Here is a 20,185-nt window from a genome sequence, read left to right as displayed (position 1 = left end):
AAAAAAAAGAACAGAGGCAAAAAAGAAATCAGACCAAATTAATTTTGTTAATCCTCACCTGAGGATACATTTTCCCATTGATTTTAGAGAAGGGAGAGGGGAGAAGGGGGCCAGGGGAGAGAGAGACAAAGAGAGAAGAGAAAGAAACATCAATGTGAGAGAGACATCGATTGGTTGCCTCCTCGAACATGCCCCAACTGGGGCCAGGGATCAAACCTGCAACACAGGTATGTGGCCTTGACCAGGAATTGAACCCACGACCCTTTGGTCTGTGGGCTGACACGCTAAACACTGAGCAACGCTGGCCAGAGCTGGACAAGCTAATTTTTTTCTAAGACCACACTGTTTACATCTAAGTTCTAATTCACCATGTTTGGCCCCTGAGCCGTGGATTATGGGGGGAAATAGTGGAAGTTTAAAACAATACATCTTTGGATTTACATTATAGATCTGGGTAATACTCAGGTTGAGATAATCCTCTTTTCCTTTCAAACAAAAAGATAAAGGGCTTTTTAGGAATATCTAAAGCATTTGAGCTAAAAGATAACTACAATTCATTAAAGCAGTAATTGTTTATATCATCATAATCAAGAAAATTCAAGCTTGTATGTCAAGACAGATTTTAACTTCCATTAATAACAACTGGAGGCAGACCAGTGAATACAAAAAAAAAATCATTACATGCTGATACTTATCATAAATATAATTTTAACAGTACACAAATTAGTAGTACCTCAAGAGAAAAAGCTTTCCTTTCTTATCCTATGTTCTTCTGAGCTGTTAAGACTCTTTCTTGGTTCAAAGAGAAAGCAGAGTTTTTAAAAATAAGTAAGCTCTGGCTAGTGTGGCTAAGTTGGTTGGGCATCATCCCTGGCACCAAAAAGTTGCTGCTGGTTTAATTCCCCGGTCAGGGCACATGCTCAGATTTTGGAACCAGATCCCCGTAGGGGGCATGCAAGAGGCAGCAGATAAATGTTTTGCTTTCACATCAATGTTTCTCTCTCCCTCTCCCTTCCTCTCTCTCTTAAAAAAAAAAAAAATTAATTAAAATATTTAATAACAACAAAAACTCATACAATAATAAACAAATCCAAACTGCGGGTCATTTTATAAAATAAATGGCCTATAGTCTTAAAAATGTCTATCAAGAAGACAAAGGTTACAAATAAAATTCCAGATTAAAAAAGACTAAAGAGCCTGGCCAGTGTGGCTCAGTGGTTGAGTGTCAACCCATGAACCAGGAAGTCACCAGTTTGATTCCCGGTCTGATTTAATAGCCAACTGCAGATAACATATAAAGATGTGAGCTATAGGACAATAGCACAAATAACTGAAGAGAACTAATCTACAACAAAATTCTTTTATCTATGAGAATTAAATAGTATTAAACAAAAGTAGATTAAAAAAAAACCAAAACACTAAAGTAGATTGTTTTGAATTGAAATGCATAGTGTAATCCCCAGAACAACCATGAAGAAAGCCATCAAGGGTAGAGTGCACATTCAAACCATATATGAAAACAAACTAAACATCAATTTGCACATTCTAATACTCCAAAATACATGTAAATTTTATATCAATGTAAGCTACATCGTCAAAGACAGAATATAAATTAATATTAAATTATGAAGAGAATAAACCCTGCATTTTATAATTCTTCTTTACAACTAATTCTCAGTAAAAAATATGGTATGTTATACCTAATAGATGTTTTCTCATAAATATCAAATGCTCAAAGTCCATATACAATAATCACTTTACTCTCTGCATTAAAAACAAAAAGTTCATTACGAAAAATATAAATGGTACCTTAAATAACCCTTTATGCCCTGGCCAGGGTGGCTCAGTTGGTTGGAGCATCATCCCATGCCCCAAAAGGTGGTCAGGGAGTACAGGAGGCAACCTATCGATGTTTCTCTCTCATATTGGTGTTTCTCTCTCGAAGCAATAAGATAAATAAATAACCCTTTATAAAATTCTTTTACAATTGATGATTTTCATTAAATGCTTTAAAAACTTACATAATTGCAAATCAATGAACAGAATGTTATCAAGCCAAAAAGGGACTATTCTTTTCTAAATGTTGTCTAAAATGATTAAGAATCGTTTGCATAATAAAATCAAAAACATTATCATGACCTGAAATTTTACCAAGTTGCATAGAAAGCTGGCAATAACCAATTTACCTGGTACTTTTGTTAGCCTGATTGAAACGGTTACAATTTTGCTGTCTCCTGAATCTCTGGCTTCTTCGAAGTTTTTCATTGAATTTTTGACCAATTTTAAAATCAGAGGAGATTTTCTTCATTTTTTCTTCAAATAAGGCAGACAACCTCAAGGTCATACTGTAAATCTGCAAGAATATAAAAGCAAAACTATAACCACAAAGTAACTTTAAAAGTATTTTTCTAAATGAGAATGTAATCACTGAGGCTACTTGTACTCTTTTACATTAGTGTTACAGATAATGGCTCTTACCGACTTTATCTATTTCCCACTCCTTCCCTTCAATGACATCTACAAGAGTCTGCAAGAAAGAGCAACTATCTTGGCTTTTCCCATTTTCCCATCTACATGTACAAACCTACATGTAACCTTTTCCAAAAGTTAGATGGGAAGTTTGTTGGTTTTCAAATTGCTACTGAGGCAGCAAAAGAGCAGTGTCGCTATGAGGCAAGGGAACTTCTCACCAGTCTCTACTTGAAATCTGAATGCCTTTGATGACACTTAGATCCAAATCTGAATTACAAAGAATACCTTGCATCCGGCAGAAAGAGGAAAATACGGCCTAAAATTTTACTACAAACGAAAGACTGTGTTTTAACTATTTTTATAATTAAATAACATCAAATCTTGGAAAAAACAGCAATGTGATGTTAAGTACTACTATAAGTAACATTTGGTACAGCTATGTATTTACAGGAAGTACTCTTTACTCGTCCCAATCATTCCTGAGAATAAGTGCACAAGTCCAATGTTCCAGAGCTAATTATGAATCACTGATGCATGAGTGATTCATACTAGAGAACCTTTAAAATGCTTCATATATCTACCATATAAATATATCTGTAAAATATATGTGAAATTTGCAATCCCTGATTTTTTAATGATCTTTAACAGTTGCCGGAGTCCATTCATTGTCTTCACTAGCTGAGTTTAGACAGAAACCCCCCCCCCAAAAGCTAGTAGCCATTGAAAGTCCTAGTAAAAGTCAGGGCTGTGCACCACCCAGTTAATCTAGGAAGCATTCAATTAATTTAGGTATAATAGTTGAAGCATCCACACCTTAGTTCCCTTAATTCCTTAGATAGTTATGTAGATCCTTGTTGATTATTGTTAATCAGTTACTCTGCCTACACTCGGAAATCTATTGATAAGCTAATCAGTTACTCTGCCTACACTCAGAAATCTATTGATGAGTTAATCAGATACTTTTGTCTACTCCTGGAAATTGCTGATCTGTGTGTCATTGAAACTTCCTACTCTAAGGGCTACTCCAGATCAATAAAAGATTGGAGCAGCCTGAGCATGGTTGGAAGTCCTTTGGGACTTGCCCGCCTGGTCCTCCAATATTGCAAAATTATCTCGTGTCTGTTTCTCTCATTTGCTGTGCGGCTCCACTTTCAGGTACCGAACCCTACTCCACGCGGGACGTGGAAGGAATCACTCAACAAACAGTTATTTTCAATATTGTGCATATGCTAAACTTATTCTTTTCATTGAAACCTGAAGTCTAGTATAAGTCACCAATTTTAACAATCATATTGTTTGAAACCTCTGATTATCTTATCACATTTTCATGTTTTCTCATTAGCTTTTATGAAAATTCAGTAATACATTTGAATTGAAAATAAACATTATTTAACAAAAGTGGGTGCTAAAATTATCAGCTCTTCAATACGAAGAATGGCATAAAAAAAACCCGTTAGCATCATATACAATGGTGAAAGACTAAAAATCTTTCCCTGAGGTCAGGAATAAGACAAAAATGCCTGCTTTCACCTCTGCTATTCAACAATGTGCTTTAAGTTCTAGTGAGAGCAATTAGACAAGAAAATAAAATTATCATTCAAATTGGAATGGCAGAAGTAAAACTATCTCAATTTACAGATGACATTCTATATATAATAACACTCAAAGATTCCAGTTGTTAGTACTAATAAATGAATTCAGCAAAATTATAGGGTACAATAAGCACATACAAGAATTAGTTGTGTTTCTAATACACCAACAATGAACAATCAGAAAAAGAAATTAAGAAAGCAACTGAATTTCAAATACCATCTAAAACAATAAACTGGGAATAAACTTAACCAAGGAGGTGTTAAGACTTGTCACTGAAAATTACAAACACTACTGGAAGAAATTAGACCTAAATAAATGGAAAAACATCCCCTGTTAAGAAATAGGAAGACTTAACAGTGTCAAGATGTCAATACTGCACAAAGCAATCTACACATTCAATGCAATCTCTATAAAAAATTCAAAGGACTTTTTCGAAATGGCAAAAGCTATTCCTCAAGCTCACAAAGAATTGCCAGGGACCCTGAGTAGCTGAATCTTGAAAAAGAAAATAGTGGGAGGACTCACACTTCCTGATTTCAAAACTTACTACGAAGCTACAGTAAACAAAACATTGTGGTACTGATGTATAGATAGATGGACACACAAACACATACATATAATGGAATAAAATTGAGTGTGAAAATAAACCTCTATATCTATGGCCAACTGATTTTCAAAAATGGTGCCAAGTTTATTCAATGGGAAAAGAATAGTCTCTTCAATAGATGGTGCTGGGACAAATGTATTTCCACCTCACACCATATACAAATATTAACTCAATAGGGATCAACAACTTAAATATAAGAGCTATACCACAAAACTCTTAGAAGAACACATAGGGGTGAACATTTATAACAATGGATTTGGCAATGGATTCTTAGACATGAAACCAAAAACTCAAAAAACACACGCACAAAAAAGGTAGATGGGACCTCATCAAATGAAAACTTTTATACATCAAAGGACATTGCGAACAAGTGAAAGGACAAACTACAGAATGAGAGAAAATATCTGGAAAACATTTGACAAAGATTAATATCCAGAATATATGAACAAATTCCTACAACTCAGCAACAAAAATATCCAATTAGAAAATGGGTAAAGAACTTGAATAGGTATTTCTCCACAGAAGATATAGAGTGGCCAATAACCATAAGCACGTGAAGAGATGCTCAACATTAGTGTATTGACTATATTCTGCATTCTTGATGCTCTGGCATTAGGAAACTTGATCCTGGAGAGATTGTCCATCCCATGGCTAGCTAATTCCTCAAGATAGCAAAGAACTCTCTTAAAAACAAACATGCCTCTGATACACAAAACAATCCAGAGTTCATACCTCTATCTTCTTAATAAAACTCTCACATATCAAGCCAATATTCCATTCCCCCCATCCTAAATCACACCAGGAACCAGACACCTAGAGACCACCCCTATAGGCCAAAGCTATGGGAAATATTCAAGCTAGCCAATCCTAAACTTTACTTTGCACCCAGCTTTGCGTCCTGCGAAAACCTCAAACTACAGGCTCTGTGCTATAATCTTCCCTTTCCCGGCCCCTGCCTACTGACCAAAGCTGGTGCATCCCCATGGGGCCCTGCATGGTGAGGTGTGCCTCATTTCTAGCAATCTGTTAGTATAAACTTCTTCCTTCATGGCAGTCATCTCCAGATCTGCCTGTCCTACCATACCTGATTAGAATAAATCTCAGGTGCAATTTGTTATAAGTAATAAGAGAAATGCAAATCAAAACCACAAGAGTAGTACTTCACACTCACTAGGATGGCTACAATTTAAGAAAACACACTGGCAAGGATATGGAGAAATTAGAATCCTCATACTTTGCTGAGGGAATATAAAATGATGCAGCCATCATGGAATACAGTTTGGTGGTTCCTAGAAAAGCTAAACATACAATTACCCTAGGAACCAGCAATTCCACTCTTATATATCCAAAGAAATTGAGAGCAAGAACTCTTACAGATACTTGTATTGCAATATTCATTGCAGCATTAATCACAATTGCCAAAAAATAGAAATAACTCAAGTGTCCATCAAGAGATAAATGAATAAACAAAATATCATATACCCAACCCATACAATGGATAATTATTCAGCCATAAAAAGAAAGTTCTCATACTACAACTTGGATGAACCTTTAAGACATTATGAAAAGTGAAATAAGTTAGACACAAAAGGACAAATTGTATTATTGAACTTACATGAAATATCTAGAATAGGCAGATTCTTAAAGATAGAAAGTAGATTAGAGACTACCAAGAGCTGAGGGAAAGGGAGAATGTGGAATAAATTGCTTAAAGGTTACGGAGTTTCTGTTTGGAGTTATGAAAGAGTTTTGGAAGTAGATAGCAGTGACAGTTAAACAATATTGTGAATATAATTAATGCCACTGAATTGCACTTAAAATGGTTAAAATTATAAGTTTTATGTTATATAGATTTAACCACAATTTTGAAAACCTGATAATGTAGTATATCAGAAACCATTAAATTATAAACTTTAAACAGTGAGTTGTATGGTATGAATCCTCAAACATATATTTAAAACAAAAGAGGAAGCCTGGTCGGCGTGGCTCAGTAGGTTGATTATTGACCTATGAACCAGGAGGTCATAGTTCAATTCCAGGTCGGGGCACATGCTCGGGTTGTGGGCTCAATCCCTAGTGTGGGGTGTGCAGGAGGCAGCCAATCAATGATTCTCTCTCATCATTGATGTTTCTCTCTCTCTCCCTCTCCCTTCCTCTCTGAAATCAATAAAAATATGTTTTTTAAAAAAGAGAAGGGAGATGCCCTAGCCACTTTGATTCAGTGGATAGAGCGTCGGCCTGAGGACTGAAGGGTCGGTCCCAGGTTCAATTCTGGTCAAGGGCACATGCCCAGGTTGCGGGCTTGATCCCCAGTGGCGGGAGTGTAGAAGGCAATCAGTGATTCTCTGTCATCATTGATGTTTCTCTCTCTCCCCGCCGCTCCCTTCCTCCCTGAAATCAATAAAAATATATTTAAAAAAGGGGGGGGGGATTAATGAAATTTATTTCCTTTCTGGAAAGAAACAGTCTCACCACAATAGTGACTTTGACAATAACACAAGCATGAAAAATTTTAGACTTGAATGTTAAACTGATCCAATAAGCAATTTGGAAATTGAATGCTGAGACGAGAATTAATAATGTGGGAGGAATCTGATAATAATGAGAAAGTGAAATTAAGACAAAATGATTAATTAGCAGTGAGAGTCACTGATGATAGATGAGAAAGTGGTATAAATCTCCTCAAATTATTGCTGTGGTGTTTTGTTTTGTTTTTAACCCTTTGCACTCCGCTGTCCCCTCTCAGGGGACATCGGAATTCTAGCATATCACTCGGATGTCCCCTCTCAGGGGACATTGCAGTTTATTAGTGATTACGGGGAATTGAGTTATTTCAACGCAACTTTTTGAGACATGCATGTTTCCCTGAAGTTTTATCTTGAAATGGCACAAGAAATTAAATCAAAATATCGTAAAATTACTAAGATATATACAAGAAATGTCAGCGGGTTTTGTGTCGGATTAAACAATAAACTACATATTCCCGATGTGGAACAAAGAAAACGGGACTGCATTGTGTGTTCTAACAGGAAAACACCTGGTGGCAGGCGTCAAACCACTTATTACTGTCAAACATGCACTAATCAGCCTGCAATGCATATTGGGGAGTGTTACAAAACTTATCATACTGTACAAAATTATAAACAATAAAATATTGGTTTTTTTGCAAATATACATTCCTCGATGTCACCCAATTCATATAAGTCCAATATCATTATAATACGTTACTTGGTTCCAAAATTATACTAAATAATACGAGGGTCTGTAAATGCACGTTTCCGCCGCAAAGTAGCGTCGAGTAGCTGGTAGCCAATGTCCAGAATGGTTCGGAGTGCAAAGGGTTAATTACCCAGCACCTCGGCCACATAGGTTTTGTGATGTTTGTGAAAATTCCCTGACAGCATGTGGGCTCTTTTGTGTTATTATGTTTCAACAAGTTTTGAAAGTTATCCAATGTATAACTTTTTAACAAAGATTTAGAAATGTACTCCATACTTGTATTCTTAAATAATCAGATCACTCATGTGTTTCTTCTTCGGATCCAAAACATTAGTTTACAGTAGTCCTACCCCCACATTCAGATTTTCATTTTCTTACTTTTAATATTCTTCCAGCTCTATCAATAAATTTTCAACCCACTTTTCAAGATTCCCATCTGCATGAAAATATAGATTTTTCTCCTTCTACATATCAAATTTAAATTTGTTCATTTTTACTGAGGCCCTCACTCCCACCAATCCATTCATAAAACTGCAGGAAGATAAACATTAATTGTGGTGAGGTAGCAAGAGCAGCTATTTGGGCAGTGGCAGAAGCTCTATTCTCAACAGTAGTCTTGCTCTACTCACTTATCTTTAATGTTCCAACCTCTCCCAGCCAGCAGAAAATTATCATCTATAACAGATCACGCTCTTCTCTTCTTATAAACCACTTTAAATTACCTTTGATCTTTTGTTTGGTGTATATGCTTTTGCATTGCTAAATATCAACCGGATGTCTTTGCAAAATTCCAAAGGGCTGTCATAATTTTCCGCTTCTAAAGTCTCCCTTACTGTTCCAAAATCCATTGGAGTATCTATAATATCTCGATAGTCCTAGGTTTTAAAAACAATAATTAGTTCAAAATTTTCATTCCTGCTTATAGAAATATTAAGTGCATCAGATCTCTAAAATATTAAAAACTAGAGGCCTGGTGCACAAAATTTGTTCACTTGGGGAGGGGGGGGTCCCTCAGCCCAACCTGTGCCCTCTCGCAGTCCAAGAGCCCTCAAGGGATGTCTGACTGATGGCTTAGGCCCACTCTCCATGGAGATGGGGCCTAAGCTGGCAGTCAGACATCCTTAGCGCTGCAGCGGTGGCAGGAGAGGCTCCCACCACCACCGCTGCGCTCGCCAGCCGTGAGCCCAGCTCAGGGCTTCTGGCTGAGTGGCACTCCCGCTGTGGGAGCACACTGAACACCAGGGGGCTGCTCCTGCATTGAGCATCTGACCCCTGGTGGTCAGTGCACATCATAGCGACCGTTCATTCTGCTGTTTGGTCAATTTGCATATTACCCTTTTATTATAATGGATTATAGAAGAGAAAAAAATTAGAAGGAGCTTAAGAATCATTAATAACTTTTTAAAAAACACGACCCAGACATAAAGACAAGGCAAGAAATAACCAAGTATACTTGGCAGCAGGACATTGACTGGTATTTTTATTTGTGTTTTTTCAAATTGTAAGAGAAAGTTTATTTAGAAAGTTACAAAGCTAGCAAAAGTAAGCCAGCTGGACTGCGCAGGCTCACAAAACCAGTTTCGGGTGCAGAAGGGCCCTTGAAGCTTAGGAGAGGGAAAGGCAAAGGTAATACACCTGGTGGGAGTGCGGGGGAGAAGAGGGGTCAGGAAAGGGAGAGCCAGACATGGACTGGTTTTTATTTCCTTCTTTACATCTTTTGTCATTTCCAAGCTTTCACAGTAAGTTTGTGCTTTACTTTCTGACTTTTTTTTTTAAGGTCATTTTCCATTCTTTTATTACTAGAGTGAAAACAGACACTTTTTACACAATTTACAGTTTTCCTGGCGCTAGGACTTCTTAGATAATAGATACCATGTAGAATCCTCCCATTATTAGGTAACTGTCTTAATGGTAAGAGAAAAAGCTAACATGAAACTAGACATCTTACTCTTTAAAAGTTTAATTTAAATACCTCTACATCGATCTCCTCTACACAAACTTTAAAAAGCCCCAAACATTCAAAAAAATGGCAACTTACTGGATATTCAACCAAATCAACAGGTTGTCTAAATGGTTCAGAATCTTCACATTGAAAAATTAAGTTCACTAGTTCCTTACACTGTTTCTTCCAGTTGCTTTCAACATAGCTGGTGGCTTTGCTGCTCCTTTTTTTCCAATCATGGCCCTAAAAATATATTCACAATATCGAAAGTATTTTCAGTGTTGGGAAAACGACACTATAATATCGTATTTGACTTTCTATCTACTTGGAAAAAATCCACTTTTCTGTAAAAATCCAATGTCACATCTAGAAACATGTTACTCTAGAAACATTTTTCAATCCAGCACTGATCTCCCACATCTAGAAAATGTTTTCACAGAATGTGAAATATCACATTGGATAATGTGGTAGGCAGAATCAGAATAATGACTCAAAGATATCTGCATCCTAGCCAAGAACCAGGGACTATGTCACTTTACATGGCAGCTGTGACTAAAGGCATGCTCTTGAGATGGGGAGACTGTCCCAGATTATCAGGCTGTGCCCAATGTAATCACAAGGGTCCTTACAAGTGGAGGCAGAGGGTCACAGTCAGACTGTAAGATGTTACACTGCTGACCTGAAGGTGGAAGGGGGCCATGAGCCTCTAGAAGCTGGAAAATGTGAGGACATGGATTCTACCCTAGAGTTCCCAGAAGGAACACAGCCATGCCGACCCTGATTGTAGCCCAGTGAGACCATGTCAAACTTCTAATTTACGGAATGTAACATAACATTTTTTAGAGCAGGCATAGCAAAGAAATTCTAAACAGGTACTAAACACTTGGGAAAATTATATGAAAATGACAAATCAGATAACGGAAATTCAAGTCTAACTTTCCCATGTTATCTGGGGCAAGCATATTATGAAAACTTTTATTAAAAGCTTAAAGTTTAAGCAGCATTTGGATGAAATTTAAAATGTTAACATTTTTGAGCATTCCTAGATTAGTAACCTTGACTTTTAATTAACATATTACATTAAAACTTCAAGAGTTCTGCTGGTGACACTACAATTCGAACTACCCAATATCCAAAACTTATTCCCATACATCCCCCAACTAATCCTCATTTTTTAAAAAAAGGTTCAGTTACCAAATGCTAGTTAATTTTTCCCTTCCAATGTCTCATCTTCTTCCCTTCCTTTCCATTCCAAGCAAACACCATCCTTGACTAGATTCCCATCCTTTACTCCCAGATTCTTGCAATAAACTCCTAACTCATTTCCTTTACCACCTATCTTCATATCCCTCAAAATATATTTGTCAATTTTGACTGTGCAGTTTATTCTCTACTTTAAATGAAAACCTTGGTTTTCAATATCACATTATTTGCTCCCAAAATAACAGCCAGACACTTTGCTTATTCCAGCATTTACCCTCTAACACCAGTCAGACCGGTGCTCTCAGCAGCCCACTCACATGCCACACTTTCCTACTTTTTCAGCTTGGATTGTAATATCCCCTACTTTTTTATTGTTTTAACTCCATCTCATTCTGAGAAAATAGTTAAAATCCCAAGTCTTCCACTAAACCTTACCTAACTATCCAGCTTTCAGTGACTACTCCCCTTTCTCTTACAAAATATTCCATAACTATATCAATGTAACTTTTCAAAGACAACACCTAAGACCTTAGGTTGATTTTAAACAAAGAATAAGTAAACAACAAAGATTAATCAGGCAGATTAACTTACTCTTCTTCTTCCAGAAGATGTTTTAGGGAGATCACTATCATCCTGGAAATAAAAATCAGAGCACCTTAAGTGTTAACATTCTCATTAAAATTGCAATAATTTTAATTTAAAAAGTATATGAAAGATAAGGTTATAACTTATCTCAAAAGACAGACTATATTGGATAATCTTTGTGGTACGCAGATTCTAACAAACCAACTATTCTTAATACCCTATACATTCCCTAAGAACATGCATTAATTCCAAAACATAGCTATAAAAGGCAGCTTTAAATTTGTGTTTTATTTCTATGCAGAAATCTCAGAAACAGTCTCCTATAATTCCTGCACATTTGTTCTCTCCACAGTTTCTTATTCCCTAAATCTATACCCATTTTTAATCCAATATAAATTAGCATGCGAATCAGTGAACTAAAGTTTGTGTAGAAATTAAGCTATGTTGGTGGGGTTTTAAAGACTATCTTCCCTGTAAACAAATCCAACAGCCGGATTCTCAACAACAGCCGGATTCTCAAAAAGGGCAGCATCACTGCTACTTGCCTCACTGACACTTCAAAACCATCCCAAGGAAGGACTCTAGGGTACATGAGCAGGTAAAGCTTGTGAATTCTCAACTGCAATTAAATCCACGCTCAGATATGGGTTTTACAAAAAATAATTTCCAAGGTACTTCTTTAATGTACCTTTCTCTAGTGAAAATTTGGAAAGAGAACATATTCCACGCCTAAGTTGTTCACTTTAACATATTTTGTTTGGTATATTGATAATCAATTATTGGCTAAAACAAGTTATGTCATTATCTAGATAATTAAAAATGTTTTTATAAGTGCCCTATTTTCATAGTAAGTTGGAATATAGCAAGAATTGATATACTTAATCAACATTTTGTACTTCACTCATTCTTTCAAGTTACCATTGGAAATTAACAAAAATCATTGTAAAATTGACAAACTTCATACCAAAGCCTTGGCATTTTGCTCATCATTTTCAGAAGTGTTAGAAAGTTCTGAGATATCTGTACAGTCTTGATTCCTAAAAAAACAATTTTTCATTTTTTTAACAGTATGCAGATGTCGTTATTGCTGCCAAAGATTCAAACTACAGGTTAGATATAAACAGTTGCTCAACTATGCATACCTAATTTCAAGCAGAGAAATATCAGGTTTTTAACTCTACCCTCTGTGGAAACAACTATCTTGGAATATGAAAAGTAAGGATTTTTTTTTTTTAGTTAAGTATACACGAAAATTTAGCTGGTAATCCAGAAATAACAAATATATGGCCTCAGTTAATGAATACATGGAGAAATTTTTCTTAGTATCATCACAAGTAATAATCATAGGATGAGTACCAGGAAAATAGTTGATTTGAGATAAAAGAGAATAGAAGAAAAAAAGGAAGTAGAACTTAAAGCAAATTATATCTTAACCTCACTGTAAAAACAGAACAAATCCTAAAGCAGTGATATCCAGGCATAAAGGAGATGAAAATGATATGTGATCTTCCTGAAGAAAGAAAGAAGTATGTTCTGGGAAAGAGGTAATAAGTCCAAGTCCCCCAGACATAGGACAGATTTAACCCAGAAAAGTGACATAGACTGCAACTTGTTGCTACATATTGAAAATGATAGCATAACTTATAAATTATCTTCTCTAATACAGTATTCTTCTACAGAATTTTTTACAGCTATGGGGAAAGGGCATATAAGATCATATAGCAAAACTCACTAATTTTAAAGGATACAGGCTGAATAATTTGTCCAAAGTCACACAGAATATTCACTAGAAGATATTAAGCTAGACCTTGGATCCTGATTTCCAGGTCAGTTTTCATTGCACTATTCCAATTCTGATTCCCAATGCAGGAAATTATGTGGAATATCCATGCATGTACCAACACTCTCACAGGACACAGATTTAATCCAAAGATTAAAACTCAAATCTAATCATGAGGAAATATCATACAAACCCAAATTAAGTACCAGTGACAAAGTGATTGTCTAACACTTATAAAAAATGACAAGGTCATGAAAGAAAGGAAAGACTGGGGAACAGGTTAAAGAAAATGTAGAAATTGAAAACAGTGAGCATGATGGGGATTCTGGATAGGATCCTGATACTGAAAAAGGACATTGATATAAAAACTAAAAACCCAATTAATGCCCTAGCCGGTTTGGCTGAGTGGATAAAGCATCAGTCTGTGGACTCAAGGGTCCCGGGTTCGAGTCCTTTCAGGGACACATGCCTGGGTTGCAGGCTCGAGCCCCAGTAGGGGGCCTTCAGGAGGCAGACGATTAATGATTCTCTCTCATCACTGATGTTTCTATCTCTCTCTCCCTCTCTCTTCCTCTCTGAAATCAATAAAAATATATTTTAAAAAACAAAAACCAATAAAGTGTTACAGCTACAGTCAATAGCACTGTACCAAGACTAGTTCCTTAGCATTTCATCAGGACATCACAGATATGTAAAAAAATGTTACCCGAGTGGAAACAGATTCATATAAGTGGCAAATGTCTATAGTTTAAATTATTTCAAAATGTTAAAAAGTAGAAAAATTTGGATTAATTTCTCATTCCTGTACAGAAATTACAATCACAGTAAGTATGTAAAGAAATGTCATTTAAAGTAACACATTAAAAAGGTATCAAATTCAGAGAGCAAAAATTAAGCACTGGATCGCTGCAAGAGCACAATATGCAAAGTCACTCACTTTTCCACATCTATAACATGAAGTCACTTACTTGATAAATTTTAGAAGTTGGTCAGTTATCTTCTTAGCTGATCTTGCAATTACACTCTCAGGTTCATTAAATGTTCTGGCATTGTGTTCTATATATCTGACTTCCCAAACCAATGCAGATAGCCTCCTTCAAAATAAAAAGGCAATTTATGGTTTAGAAAATAAAAAGACAGAAACCAAGTAAAAACACCCAGCATGTTAAGCCAGCATGATATATTAATTAAAACAAAAGTGCAACTCGATCCCCGGTGGGGGCATGTGGGAGGCAGCCGATCCGATGATTCTCTCTCATCATTGATGTTTCTATCTCTCTCTCCCTCTCTCTTCCTCTCTGAAATCAACAAAAAAAAATTTTTTTTTAAGTGCAAAGTAACAATGAATAACCTTCTCATGCTGTCAACTTGATCATAGTTATAGCAATTATACTGGAAGATGAACTGCACAGAATACATTTAAGGACAAAAATCTTAACAGATCAGTTAATCACATCCAGAAAAACAACAGAACAATCCTCCCTTTTCACAATGCCTATGGGTACATTTGAAGCTGTTGAGACTCAATAAAGAAAATGTGTTCACGCCGAAACCGGTTTGGCTCAGTGGATAGAGCGTTGGCCTGCGGACTGAAAGGTCCCAGGTTCGATTCCGGTCAAGGGCATGTACCTGGGTTGCGGGCACATCCCCAGTGGGAGATGTGCAGGAGGCAGCGGATCGATGTTTCTCTCTCATCAATGTTTCTAGCTCTCTATCTCTCTCCCTTCCTTTCTGTAAAAAATCAATAAAATATATTTAAAAAAAAAAAAGAAAATGTGTTCAACATCATCAATCCTAAGAGTCAATCTCACTGTAAAGTAACAAAGGGATTTCTGATCAAATGCACATTTCCATGTTTGACTACAAAGCTAAATTATATCAACAATGTGAACTCAAGAAATCAGTTTTTATTTTTTAAAAATGTTTTTATTGATTTTTAGAGAGAGGAAGGGAGAGGGCGAGATAGGATCCTTGATCGGTTGCTTCCTGCACACCCCCTAACGTGGATCGAGCCCGCAACCCTGACCTGGAATTGAACCAGTGACCTCTTGGTGCATAGGTCGATGCTCAACCACTGAGCCACACTGGCCAGGCTTATAAAATTTTTCAAAATAGTTGAATTATAAAAAATAAGATACCTTCGATTGCTTTAAAAAATATCATTGAGAATAGGAAATTTTATAGTTATCAGTGCTCTAGAAGCCAGAGATAAAACGTACATTGCTTTAGGATATTTCTTTCAAAGGCCAAGTCCACTTATTAACTAAATTAAATTTTATTTTTAAATGGAACAGCTATATAGGAATGTTAAACATACAAATAAAAAATTTAACCTCTCCCTGCCGGGTAGCTCAGTTGGTTAGTGTTGTATATACGTCAAGGCTGTAGGGTTCGCTCCCCAGTCAGGGCCATCAGGGCACATGCAGGAAGCAACCAATGAATGCATAAATAAGCGGAACACAAATTGATGTTTCTCTCTCTCTCTCTCTCTCTCTCTCAAAAAAAAAAAAAAAAGACTACATAACATAATTTGTAAGAAAAAGAGAAAGACAAACTACTTAAGGAATGAAATCTGGCAATTTTTCTTATCCAGGTTCTAATCATACCTACCCACAGGCACCTAACACAATGTCTTACAGGACCAAGAAATTACGATAATAAAAATGAAACAAAAAATGTTAGAGTCAGTCCCCATTCCACCACTGTCACCATCAACTACCATTACCTCATACTCTAGTTGGTTCAGCCAAGTATCTTTTCAAACTATTTTTAAAATAGGTTTCTACTAACCTGTAAAATCGATTAACAAGTCTCATTCGAATAGTGTAAAGATCAGTTGGGTAAGCCACTACAGTACAGTACTTCGGGTACGTACACAGATCAACTGGACCTGCAAAAGCTGCTGCTATATCTGTCAGGGCAGACAGAAGAGTTTTTATTAATAAATTCATAACCCCTCAGTGATATTTCTCCACAAATAATTCATAAAATACACTAAAGCTACATTTAATATTGCAAGCTTAACCAACACATAATAAGTAGGAATTGTAGTAATAAACACAACCACGATTATGATATTTTTAAATACTTGTGTGGAAGAGCCTGAACATGAAACTTTTCATACTAAAAAAACTTACCGAGATTCATAAGTTGATCTATGCCACTAATAATTCGTTCACATTCTTCATCCCTCGATTTTTGGCCCCATTCACCATCTTGTGGTTTGTAGAGCAATTTCTCTAGCTCATCTGAAGTAACAGAAATACTAGCTCCTAATTCTTCAGGTGGATCAACTATGAATTCCATTAAAAAAGAACACAAAGAGTAAAACAAACAAATATACACTATACTTAAATTCAATTCAAAGGTCTATAAAGAAGACACTAATTACAAAGGACAAAGTAGTTACTTAATAGCAGAGAAAACTGGCAACACCACTTCAATCAAATGATTAAAGTTAACAGGATAAATTGGTATCATGTGCCTCCCAATATATGCATGGAAAACACATTTTTCTAACACTCTTGCCCCGAATGCAAACCCTGGGTTAAATCGTGAAAAAAAACAACAACAACAACAACAAAAAACAGCTCGATCCCCAGTGTGGGGTATGTAGGAGGCAGCCAATCAATAATTTTCTCCCATTGGTGTTTCTATCTCTCGCTCCCTTTCCCTTCCTCTCTAAAATCAATAAAAATTAAATTAAAGTTTTAATTTAATTTAATATAAAGCCCAGCCAATTTGGCTCAGTGGCTGAGTGTTGGCCCATGAATCAGGAGGTCACGGTTCAATTCCCGATCAGAGCACATGCCTCGGTTTTGGGCTCAATAAATCAATAAAAACATATTTGGGGGATAGGGGGGCACTGTTTGAAGTCTGGGTTAGAATGACTTGGGTTAGAATCTTAACTCCTACCCTTTCTAGATGTGTGTATGACTTAAACAAATTACGGCAAACTCTCTGAACCTTATTTCTTTCATCTGTAAAATAACAGAGCATCAACCTCAGAGCAGGATTAGATGAAATAACATGCACAAAGTTCTTTGAAACAGAGTAAGACCTCAAAAAATGCTGGGTTTTGCCCTGGCCGGTTTGGCTCAGGGGATGAAGTATCCGGCCTGAGGACTGAAGGGTCCCAGTTCGATTCCAGTCAAGGGCATGTGCCTTGGTTGCAAGCTCATCCCCAGTGGGGAGTGTGCAGGAGGCAGCTGAATCGATGTTTCTCTCTCATCGATGTTTCTGACTCTCTATCCCTCTCTGTAAAAAATCAATAAAAAATATTTTTAAAAAATGCTGGGTTTTGGGGGAAGGTCAATGGGGGAAAAAAGGAGACGTATGTACTACTATTTGTAATACTTTGAACAAAAAAATAATTTTTAAAATGCTGGGTTTTCCTTATCTATTACATGCTTTCTACATTGAAAAATGACTTTTCGTATTACTTATAAGATACTATGCTCAAATGAAAATCTAACAAAGGGAGATCACTGGTGACTTTCAAGAGTGTAGTTATTAGAAACACATTTTTTGAAAAAAATTCTCATTTCCATAAAAATCCTTATTTCCAAAGTAAACCATGACAATGGTTGATGGAGCCGTATCAGAGAGTAAACACAAAGAAAAGGGGTTGGCCCCTAAGGCAGACACAGAAAAACTCGTGGAGCAAGATTTCATGTCAAAAAGTGGTGGGGGTGAAAGGACAAAAGTTTCTGTTTGTTTTTACACTGAATAAATACTAATCCTATATAATAAGAGAGGGATATGCTAATTAGCCCAGATATGCTAATTAGCCACGACCCATATGCAAATTGACCATCACTCCAACACAATAAGAGGGATATGCTAATTAGCCACAACCAGTATGCAAATTGACCATCACTCCAACACACAAGATGGCCACCCCCATGTGGCCACAAGATGGTCTGCAGGGGAGAGCAGTTGGGGGGGACCAGGCCTGCAGGGGAGGGCAGTTGGGGGGGGATCAGGCCTGCAGGGGAGGGCAGTTGGGGGGACCAGGCTGGCAGGGGAGGACAGTTGGGGGGGACCCAGGCCAGCAGGGAAGTTAGGGGTGACCAGGGCGGCAGGGGAGTGGTTAGGGGCTGATCAGGCTGGCAGGCAAGCGAGCGTTTGAGAGCCAGCAGTCCTGGATTGTGAGGGGAGTGTCCGACTGCCCACTGGGATCGGGCCTAAACGGGCAGTCAGACATCCCTGGAGGGGTCCCAAATTGGAGAGGGTGCAGACTTGGCTGAGGCGCGGGTGCGCACACACACACGTCCATGAATTTCGTGCACCGGGCCTCTAGTATAAAAGAAAGCTTGAGAGTGAAGAAACGGGAGGCGAGAAACATAGAGCAAAAGTCTGCAAGAAGGAAATAACTAGTAGATAAAATGTTCACGAAAGCCAAATGAAAGCTCTTTTAAGGTACAGGAGATAAACTCAAACTTAAAAGGAGAAAGGAAAGAGAAAACTAGAACTGGCAGGGAATGAACTAGGGTTGAGTGTCAGGTCCCACAGAAGTAGAAGCAGTGGGCAGCAAGCACTGAAGGGAGAGGCTGGCTCCACAACAGGCATCTCTCTCTAAGGAAAGAAAGAGACCACCCACAGTCAGATAGACAAGCTGAGGTGAAGCAGAAGACAGAGTCAAGTTAGATATTCCCTGTTGAAGGAAGACCAGGGTAACAGAGGAGAATGAGGACAAGGCAACGGAGGCCACGGGAAGGAGGGCGGCAGAGCTTTAAGCTTCCGTGAGAATGGCAGTAGGCCCCTAAGACACAGCCAGCATCAAGCTGGAAACACAGGATAAGAAATGATGAACCAGATACACATAATTCTGTTGACTTCTTTTAGCAAAGTTCACAGTTACCATAATAATTTGAAAACATGTCTTAAAGAATACAATTCACTCTGTGAGCATTAGTAAGGAAACAAAATTAAAAATATAAAGATAAAATACGTTCATTATTTAACAATTACATACCATTATCAGGAATTGGTTCCATATCCCATGGGCTAAGCTTTTCAATTTCAGTATTGTCCCACCTGTTAATACCAAAAGAAAAGTCTGATTAACCTTTCCTAAATTCAACATGTGGCTAATAAGTAGGTATCCACTACAAGAGTAGACAGGAAGATAGGAAATGTAAAAATCAACTGCAATGTCCCAGTAAGTTTAAATACTAACAGTAAAAAATGTTTAGAAGGATACATAAGAATTAAGTGTAAAAGTGGATGGCGGGTTCAAGGTAAAAACCAGAAGTCTTGTGTGGCCTGTGCCAGGTTAGTGAAGAAAAACTCACACACAGTGTGATGCTTGAATGTGATGCTTCAGAATGTGGACTTTATTCCACAGCCCATGGAAAGGCAGAAAAGATATTTTTGAACAAAGGAAATGACGTAATATGTGTTCCTGGACTATGATCCTGCAATGTCAGGATCAAGGTGGAGAAAATATTAAGAAGCTACAGAAAAGGTCCCAGGAAAGCAAGCAGAGACTGCACTACCAGGGTTACTAGCGAATAGGAAATGACAGGGGCATGCGAAAGAGACACTGTAGAGGTGAGACTGATAGGACTTAATGACAGATTAAAATTGTGGGCTTTTTTTAACCTGAAATGTATTACTTGTTCATACAACAACCTACCACAGTGAACAAATGTTTATAGATGATTCATTTTCATCTGCATACAGACCTAACAATGTAACCACTGGAAATGACTATCAGGGTACTGGTGGCTGATAGGCTCTTGACTTAGCACTGTTCCAAACCACCAGGCATCATCAATGA

General features: G+C 37.2%; 1 protein-coding gene across 1 annotated transcript in view; it reads right to left on the bottom strand.

Annotated features, from left to right (window-relative positions):
- The window catches only part of BRWD1 (bromodomain and WD repeat domain containing 1), an 88,316-nt gene that overhangs the window by 22,091 nt on the left and 46,040 nt on the right, over nucleotides 1–20,185 (bottom strand). Inside the window, exons 25-34 of the mRNA XM_014466949.2 lie at nucleotides 20,104–20,185; nucleotides 19,379–19,452; nucleotides 16,539–16,694; nucleotides 16,192–16,312; nucleotides 14,370–14,495; nucleotides 12,586–12,658; nucleotides 11,628–11,669; nucleotides 9,930–10,076; nucleotides 8,614–8,766; nucleotides 2,187–2,353 (exon numbers count right to left, since the gene is read on the bottom strand). Of these exons, the coding sequence (XP_014322435.2) occupies nucleotides 2,187–2,353; nucleotides 8,614–8,766; nucleotides 9,930–10,076; nucleotides 11,628–11,669; nucleotides 12,586–12,658; nucleotides 14,370–14,495; nucleotides 16,192–16,312; nucleotides 16,539–16,694; nucleotides 19,379–19,452; nucleotides 20,104–20,185 (1,141 nt within the window). The remainder of the gene's footprint in view (nucleotides 1–2,186; nucleotides 2,354–8,613; nucleotides 8,767–9,929; nucleotides 10,077–11,627; nucleotides 11,670–12,585; nucleotides 12,659–14,369; nucleotides 14,496–16,191; nucleotides 16,313–16,538; nucleotides 16,695–19,378; nucleotides 19,453–20,103) is intronic.

This window comes from Myotis lucifugus, unplaced genomic scaffold, assembly GCF_000147115.1.
Source record: "Myotis lucifugus unplaced genomic scaffold, Myoluc2.0 scaffold_372, whole genome shotgun sequence".
In the NCBI taxonomy this organism is placed as follows: domain Eukaryota; kingdom Metazoa; phylum Chordata; class Mammalia; order Chiroptera; family Vespertilionidae; genus Myotis; species Myotis lucifugus.
Note: the sequence above shows the minus strand (reverse complement) of the source record. Positions and strands in the feature narration are given on the sequence as shown.